The 9,085-nt window shown below is 47.5% G+C and overlaps 1 protein-coding gene across 1 annotated transcript; it reads right to left on the bottom strand.

Moving 5' to 3' along the window:
• Nucleotides 1–368: 368 nt before the first annotated feature.
• LOC126867026 (toll-like receptor Tollo) lies at nucleotides 369–7,543 on the bottom strand. The gene has a single exon (XM_050621112.1). The coding sequence runs from the start codon at nucleotides 6,884–6,886 to the stop codon at nucleotides 2,957–2,959; it is 3,930 nt and encodes a 1,309-aa protein (XP_050477069.1). The 5' UTR covers nucleotides 6,887–7,543; the 3' UTR covers nucleotides 369–2,956.
• Between the last annotated feature and the right edge of the window lie 1,542 nt (nucleotides 7,544–9,085).

The following is a 9,085-nucleotide window of genomic DNA, read 5'->3' as shown; positions in this document are numbered from 1 at the left end:
GTACTCGCCCATCTCACGCAGGGAACAATCACCGACCAATATTAATAAGTTTCTACGTTCGATGTTCAAGTTAAGAAAAAGAGAGGAAGAAAGAAGAAAGAGTGAAACTGAAAAAGATCAGACAAAGGGAAGAGGGGGTGGGATAGAGAAAAGCGATCAGAAGGCGAGCAACTTGGTGAAAAGAGGAGCCACGTTCGACGAGGGGAGAAAGCTATTAGTGTCGGACGAATTAAAACGAGTTCGCGAAGGACGTCAAAGTTCGGGGCTTTCCTCCGATGGAAAACTTTCGAGTTAGCCGCGTTCACTGACCCGAACACGGTTTCTCACGGGCGAAGTGACAAGGGAACAAAAGAATATTCTTCCTTCACTTATATTTTTTTTTTTACAAAACAAACGTGTTTATTTCTCATGGTTCTTTGCTGAAATGGAAAGTGGCAATTAATTTAATAATCACGTAACAGATCGTGAATACAATATACATATATATATATAATATATATGCGTGATCCGATGAGCGTATTTACAACAATACAATACAATTAATAAATCCGCAAATTCCTTGAAGAGAGTGGAGAAATTTTCTCCCGTTTAAGAGACCAGTTTAATAGCCCTATATATAGGTACAAGTGCCTGGCCACTTTGATGTGCTTGAGAAGTGTGCGTGAAGTTATTTACAACGTTAGATTATACACAAGTATTTACAGGAGGTATTCACTTACAGACTAATAAGCGTTTGGCGACCGTTGCTTTTTCTCGCAAAAGACAGTCGTGAATCTTAGGAACGAGGTGTGTCTCGCTAGACGTCTCCTGTCTTTTCCTCTTTTTCCCTTTTATTTTCTCTTTTTTTATTTTCACACTCTCTCATCTCCTCCTCGATCCATGTACCAACTAACTTCTCTTTTTCTTCTCTTTATTCTTTCTCGAACACGCGCTTCTAAGAGACGATATCTTTCGTTAATGCTCCCACACATTCGTTTAAATTCCTTTCTCTCTAGCTAACGAATTGACGAACGAACGACAGGAATGAGAACTAGGGGTGTGCCGACTCCGTCTCCCGAGAGCGGGGGAAAAAATATACAATTAGTACGAAGAAGAGCGCGCCCCGGGATCACGGAGCACACACGCGACACGTACGACACGTATCGTTCTCGTCTTTTCTCTCTTTCATTTCCGATCAGTGTACGGGCCGCTTCGAACGCTTCGATGATCCTGTAGCTACCAACTCGATCGCGTTCCCGAGCGCTCTTTTACGGGAAGAAAGGGAGAAAAATATAAAATACACCGTATTGGAAGAAAAACGCTTGATCGCTGAAGTAAACGTACAGTCCTCGGAAATAAAAATTAATCTGGAACTAAATACGAGCGTATCCATCGCTTTTGAGAAATACGAAGCTACCACGATGGTTTTACGTGTTTTTCACGAGAATGGGGTGAATTATATTTTACATCGTGCATGGAGAAATTTATACGAGAAATAGAAATCTTTGAGTAGCTTTAATTCTCCCCACTCTCGTGTTCGTTAAATCGTAGAAAACAAAGGTTATCGAAGAACGTTGAAATAACTAGATTACGATTTTTAAAGAAACGAAAGTATCGTCAAAAAATAAAAAGAACGTCACGAACTTTTGTCGATTAATGATTTACGAATCTTCTAATCATTCGGAGAAAAGTATATATCTCTCGATAAAAACCATCGTAATAGCCTCTGAGAGACACATAATCTCGCAATTTTCTCGTAAAACAAAATCACATACTTCAAAACGAAAACATATTGATCCTTAACAAAAACGTATCATATCGCAATCGTCGAAGGGTCGTAAAACAAACGAAATCACAGAACTTGGTCGGCTAAATCGCGAACGAATGGAAAATAAATAACAACGTACGTGAGAAAAAAAGGTGAAAACTCGCGATCGATCGAGGTGCACGGTGAAATCGGTGGATGCTAGTCTGACGAAGCGGCACGGCCGGTGAGAGTTATTTTTCAAGCGTGATCGAAACTCTCGACGTCACGAAAGCCCCGATGACGAGAAGAATTTCGAGGCCTGGCCTTTTCTTCGCTCGCTTTCAGAAATCGAAGGATGCACGCGAAGACGAATCCTGAACGAGGTGGTCGTGCAACAACGAAGAAGAATTTCTATAATCTACTTCGAATCTCTGGGGTTGCGTTTAATTTAATACTTTTTTTTTTGTCAGTGTGTCTGTTTCATCTTAGGCCCTAAAGGAATGACGAGAACAATAATTACATTCTATGTCCTCATTGACTGCCATATTTTTTTTTTTTTTTATCATCTAAAGCTCTTACTCTTTTCGCTTCGTACACATACACATATATCCGAAAAATGTTCGTCGTAAAGAGAAAAAATTCTGTATTTTGAATTCCTCCTCTCTAGTACGAAAAAATAATGACTCGATCACGTGTGCGTTCCCTGTTACAAAGGAACCTGTATCAAATAAACCTGGCTCTCTTGATTTTATCGACATTCGCGTTCGTACTCGTCGAGGTAAACGAAAAGGTTCGAGGCTGCCTCGCGTCCTATGGAAAACACTTTCTCGCGAGGCGATACTCCCGATACCGACGTCCAACCCCGACCCCGAAACCCCTGCATAAACGATCCTCCTCGCTCGTTCCGTAACACGGAACACGGAAACCCGAGGAAGATCCCTAATCAACCGATTCTAGTGGAAGAGCAAACAGAGCGACACCGGGCGAATCGTCGCGTGTACGCCATCGCGTCGGTCCATCGCGAACGAAACTGTACAAATATCCTACCGCAACATACGTTCTCTCATTCTCTCTCTGTTCCTTTCATTTCCTATTTTTCTTTCTCTCCTTGTTCCACTCTCATTCCCATTCCTAGAGCGAATTTTTTACAATCGCAGGCTCCATCAGAGTCCAGCCTCTGACACGGTGAATCGTGGATCGTCGCGCGACGGACGACGAGGACCGTCTATACTAGACGAAATAAGTACGAGGATTGGCTGGATGCGTCAAGACCTCACCAGGAGGTGCAGTGGGCACCGGTGGTTCCGGTATGGTGCTGTAAAGATGGCTGCCCCTCGAGGACAGGCTCGCCGGCCGCGCGTTTCCGGTGTGCAACGCGCTGTAACCGCCGTGCTGATGTTGATGCTGATGCTGATGTTCCGCGCCGCTGTCCTCGTCCTCCGTTCTGCTGGACGCCGAGCTGACATAGGTGGACTGCGTGGGCGTTGGCGTGGGTGCGTGCACCGGTGCGACCAAAACGCCATTAGGCTTGGTCCATACGTCGCCAGCGGACGGCGCGGCGGTGTAACGCGCCGGTTTGCGATTTCGGTCGTTCACCTTCTTGCTGTCTCGCCTTTTGCCCACGGAATCGGGCATGGCGAACCGTAGTTTCTCCCAGAACCTCTTCTCGCCCCACATGACGACCGTGCAGGTTTGAAGCAGCAGCTGGAATTCGGGATCACGGGCAGGAGCTTCCGTGGCCAGAAGAATGACCACGCGTCTTTTCCTCGAGCTGGGTCTGATGTTCTCCAGCGCGGTCCTCAAGGCAGCACGAAATTCCGTATGCTGCCATTCATTTGCCAAGAACACCGGCGAGAAAATGATAACGACGCGTCTGGCTGCCGCCGCAGCCGGTGGTACAGCTTCTTGCGGCCTGGCCGGTGGCAAATCTCGCCAGTGAAGACAAAGAGCCAAGCCAGACTGTTCCAATTCCGCGGCCAAGAATCTGGAGACAAAATCCTCGTCTCTCTCGCTGTAGACTATGTAGCCGTCGTAAAGGCGATCCCTTTCTTCGTCCGGCGGCGTGGTCATTTTTCCAAGGCGGAGACCGTAACGTGCGTGCGCCCAGAGACGCACGTCCTGGCGAAAAGCGAAGGCGAGCGCGACGAACAGGCAAATGGCGATCACAACCACCAAGGCGCCCGCTAAAAGCGGCACAAAGTTGCCACCTAGCAAAGGGATTTCCTGAATGCCACGGCTGACGGCCTCTGTAGACGGATCGCCGCAACGCTTCATAGCCTGCGCCAGAGTCTCGGCGCCGTCGCGGCAGTACATCTTCTCGGGATCCCCACGATGCTCGGCTAGCCAGCCGCGCAATTTAGCAGCGCTGCCGCATTCGCAGCTCCAAGCGTTACCCTCCAAAGCGACCCGCGTGCTATCCCCGACGCTGGGCAATGCTTCCCATGGCCTGAAGTTGACGATTCGATTGCTGTCCAATCTTAACACCTCGAGATTCTTCATTTTTTTGAAGGTCGTGTTGCCCACGGTGGCGATCGCGTTGTGATCCAGATAGAGCTCGGACATGCGTTCCAGCTGATCGAACTCGAAGCCACGCAGCTCACGTAGCGCATTGTCCTCGAGGTGAAGGACGCGCAACGCACCCACACCGTTGAACGTGAAATTATGAATCGCCGATATGCCGCTGTTGTTCAGGAACAGTACCTCCAATCTGCGTTTTCCGATGAACACGTGGCTACCCAAGTCACCGAGCTCGTTCCCATCCAGATAGATCTCGGTCGCGTCCATAGGTATCCTTTCAGGAACGTGTTTGTAACCGGCGTTCGAGCAGTCCACCACGTTGCTCGACCAGCTGTGGTCGTGATAGCACGAACAATTGTCCGGGCAGGTCATCTCGCAGTCGCACGCGTCGAAGTCACAACAATGGCACAGGGCGAAACAATGCGCCACGTATTGACAGAGGAAGTCCTTCGGTTTCAGCGACAGTAGAGGCCTTCGCGGTGTCGCGCGCGCGTGAACCATTTCGCACGTGACCGAATCGAGGTCCATCACTCGAGGATGCTGTCGAAGACGCGCCATTTCGTTGATTCTTGGTAACCATTCCATGGAACAGTTACACAGAATAGGATTATTTCCGATATAAAACTGTGGCAATTCTACGTCCTCCGGTACTGTCTGCAACGCTATGGCGGCCACGTCCAGGCTTCTTATCTCGTTCTCGTACAATACGACTTTCTCCAAGCTCCTCTTCTGAAGAAAAGTTCCAGGGACGATCGAGCGTATTTTGTTGTTGTTCAGGACCAACGTCTCCACGCTATCAGGCACGTTCGCATCAGCGATCTCGACGATTTGGTTGTAACTCGCGTCCAGCAACTTTATACGCAGCGTATTCCTAACCGCGTAATAATTCCCAAGCTCGCTTATCTGATTCGCGTGTATGTCCAACCACTCTATACTGCTCGGCAGATGACTGTAGTCGAACCACAGCAACTTATTGTCCGACACGTTCAGCCAGACCAGGGTCGTGAGGCTGGTAAACGCGCCGCGAATCTCGGTTAGCTGATTCCCGTCCAATCTAATAGCGCGCAACACCGGGTTGTTCGCGAACGCGCTCTGCTCCACGTGACGGATGTAATTGTTCGCCAGATTTAACACTTGCAGCGCGGGCAACGCGGCGAACGCTTCGCGCGACACGTTCTCCAGTTTGTTGTCTACCAGCCGTAGTCCATACAGTTCGCTCAACCCGTCGAACGAGTCATTGTCGATTCTGGACACGTGGTTTTTGCCAAGGTCAAGAGTCTTCAGCGAGCGGAGCACGCGAACCGCGTACGGGATCTCCGTTAGATAATTTCCTCGAAGAGAAAGATCCTGCAGGCCGGTTAGATTATCGAACACGTGACGATGAAGCGTTCTGAGTTTATTCGTATCCAGAAAGAGCTGATTCAGAGTAGTCAAACCTATCGTATGTGCTGGATCGAATCTCGCTATGCGATTGTGCGAAAGAGTCAATGAGTGCAAATTCGTCAGGGAGCCGAAACATCCATCTACCAGTGTTTCGATATCGTTGTGCTCGAGTTTTAGAATTTGAAGGCTGTATAAACCCTTGAACACGTGTGCATCGATCCTCGTAAGCGCGTTAAAAGACAGATCCAAAATGACGAGTCGAACGAGTCTGGAAAACGTGTCTCTGTTAACCCAGCGATTCGTCAATTCGTTGCTGTTTAAATCCAGTATCTGCAGTTCGACCAGATTGTCTAATAAGCCCGGCGCTAATACCGCCAGCGAATTATTGCTAAGTATCAGCTCCCTTAATTCCTTCGTTCGTGAGAATAATTCCGGCGGCAATGCTACCAGACGGTTGCTGGACATGTTGAGCGAGTGTAGCGCGGTCAATCCAGCCAGAGCGTGATCACCCACGGCTGTGATCACGTTCTCCTGCAGCTTCAACACCGTTAGGCTGCGCAGATTGCTCAGAGCTCGATCATGCAGGGTGCTGAGATCGTTGTTGCTGAGATCGAGCACCTCGAGACTAGGCGTACACGACTCGACCAAATCGGAGAAGCCCAGGGAAACGATGTCCTGTAACTTGTTGCGCGTCAAGTTCAATGTAGCGAGGCTCTGCACCGGGCAGAGCAATTCAGACGGCAGTGTCCACAGATTGTTATCAGCCAGATCTAAATGCTGTAGATACGTTAAGCTACGAAGAGAATCCCTGTGTAGCTCTAAAGTCATCGCCGACCAATCTCCGTTGTGCGTTCTCACGGACAACGTGCGTAAGTTGTGCGCGGACGCGAAAACACCGCCTGGCAGATATCGGATCTTGCAATAATCCACGCGAAGCTTCTCCAAACGAGGCAGAGGGGAGAAGAAACCGTGCGGCCCGTCTATCTGGCTCTCGAAGAACAACACGTCACTGCATTCCAAGGCCAAAGAACTGATCGAGTCCACTTGAATGGCCGAGAGATTGCCAATTAGGCTGGGCACGTTGGCGATAGTTCTAACCCTACAGGCCAGAGCTTTTTCCCCATCCTCTCCGTCCTTTTTCCACTCGCAGCCGGTCGGTGCCTCGAGACTGGTGATGCTGCGGCCGTGTATCGTTCCAGCGTTGAAAAACAGCGACCAGACGATCCCCAACATCGCCAAACGAAGCCGTGTCGACTCCATAGTCGAGCAATTGTCGCACGCGCGTCGTTACTCGCAACAGCTCGCAAACTGACTCGCCTCCGTCGCGTGAGTCGCGTAAGCCAATCGTCGTAACGTTGCACTCCGGTCGTCACGCACTCATAGTCACTCTGTCACGGCACCACTTCTGTCCGAGCCGATTCGGATACGCGTTACACGCCGTTTTCCCCTTTCCCGATAAACAGCAGTGGAAACTTTCGAGATAATCTTTGACGATATCGTCAATAGCGCGTAGCAGAGATTTCACTGATCGACGAGACAAGGACACTAAAATAAGAGAACGGATAATCCCCAATAACGATGTTGTTCGACCTGCGAATAAAATAAACACCGAACGATCATAACCACTGACTGACACAAACTTTGATATTCCTCGATCACTTGTATATTTTATACGTTGTCACGGTTACTACTTATCTCAAAAGGCGACTGCGGTTAAAAATAAGATCGTTTAAAAGTAAGACCGAACTTCGTGAGAAACTACGTGTGCACAATGGTACGAAGTACAATCGGAGAGTGGAGAACGTGACAACGTTCCTCCAAGAACGTCCGACAGCAACTGACTTCGACTCCGAATCCCTATTCCATCGACGGTCACGCACCCTGCATGACTGCCGGCGTGCAGCAACCCCCCACTCCTCTCCCCACCACTGGCCAATTTTGCCTCCACCACCCTCTGTATATATCCCTCCAACGGTCCCCACTGAATTCCCTCCCGTTGAATACGAATATACGCTATAGTAGTAACGCCCGACTCACTCTCTCTCTCTCTCACTCTCTCTCTCTCTCACTCTCTCTCTCACTCTCTCTCTCTTTCTCTTTCTCTCTGCGTAACACACACAGATGTATCCAAAGAGAAAGGAACAAGTATACACAAAGGAGTAAGCGTGCTAGCGTTTTACGCCACGGGCGGCTGCCTCGTTGCGAAGATGCAACAAACCAGCTGACTGACAACGCTACTTACTAGGTAAACACGAAACTGGTTCCTAGGCGTACGAGCGCGCATTTATCAAGCGGCTTCTCTCCCCGTCTTCGAGGGTTCCCTCCCCCACCCACGGACCTTTCTTGCCTTCACCGGGGTTGTCGGTGCTTAATAAGCGACGAGCAGCGTCGTGTTCCTTTGCATTCGACCGGACAACCCCTGTGATTTGTTGTCTATGGGCTCTACCGCTGATTTGTACACGCGTCCTCTGCTTCCGGTACACAGGATGGGAGAAGAGGCAAGTCTTTCTGGTTGGAAGTTTGTTTGGAAATTCTCCCGGCAGAAGGACGAGAAGTCATGCTTTGAATTTTATTCTTCTCGAGAGCTTGAGGGTTAAACTGTTGGTTTGGGATGGATGACGTTGGGGGATGTTGAGAATTTTATTGAAAATTTTCAGAAAGTTGCCGGACTTTCTGCATTTAGGTTAGACACCAAAGAATATTTTGTTAGTTTAATGATTTAGTCAAAATGTTTTTATAGCAGTCTAATTAAAAACAATAGTCGGCATTAATAATGTTACAGTATTAATCAATAGTTAAATAACATAAGTATTAGCAGGTACTTTATTATATCTTCACATTGCAAGAACAAAAATTGCTCCATATTCATAATTTTGTTAAAGATCTTGAAATATTTTAACCGTTTAAGGATTTAAAATAATGTAATAAATAAATATCGAAGAATAAATACTATGAAATAAAGTATAACAAGATCAGGCTTAGTGTTTTTGTACTAGTTTCATTAAAAACTAGAGTCAGTGATAATAACGACTCGGTGTTAATGCTTTGTTACACTTCCACGTTAAACTTCGTAAACGACAACGCTTAAAAATCTGTCGGCAAAGCTGACCAAAAATATTAACACTTATTCCTATATTCTATCCAAAACGATCTAGAATCATTAACACTTGGCTGTAGATATTTTTTCTCGCGATCCAGAAACTTTAACACGTTCCAACACGTAGCTTCCAACTAACTTTCCAACCTAACGAATGTAAACATGTATCAATATTCAACCTAGCGTGAATGAATTGAGAACACCGTCAGAAAAAGTTGTCTGGTATCTTCTTCACAGTCGAAACTCTAGCTCCTCGATCCTTAAGACGTTCTTCGATCGTCAAATATCATTGTCCCTTCTGTTTACTACTACAAAATAAAAATATTTATATGAAAATTTGATATGGCCTCATTATTATTCTT

The sequence above is a fragment of the Bombus huntii genome, chromosome 6 (assembly GCF_024542735.1).
Source record: "Bombus huntii isolate Logan2020A chromosome 6, iyBomHunt1.1, whole genome shotgun sequence".
NCBI classification, from domain to species: domain Eukaryota; kingdom Metazoa; phylum Arthropoda; class Insecta; order Hymenoptera; family Apidae; genus Bombus; species Bombus huntii.
This window is presented reverse-complemented; position numbering and strand designations above follow the sequence as displayed.

Bases quoted from the DNA above. Each gene is read 5' to 3' on its own strand.
- LOC126867026 (XM_050621112.1), bottom strand. From the start codon at position 6,886: ATGGAGTCGACACGGCTTCGTTTGGCGATGTTGGGGATCGTCTGGTCG.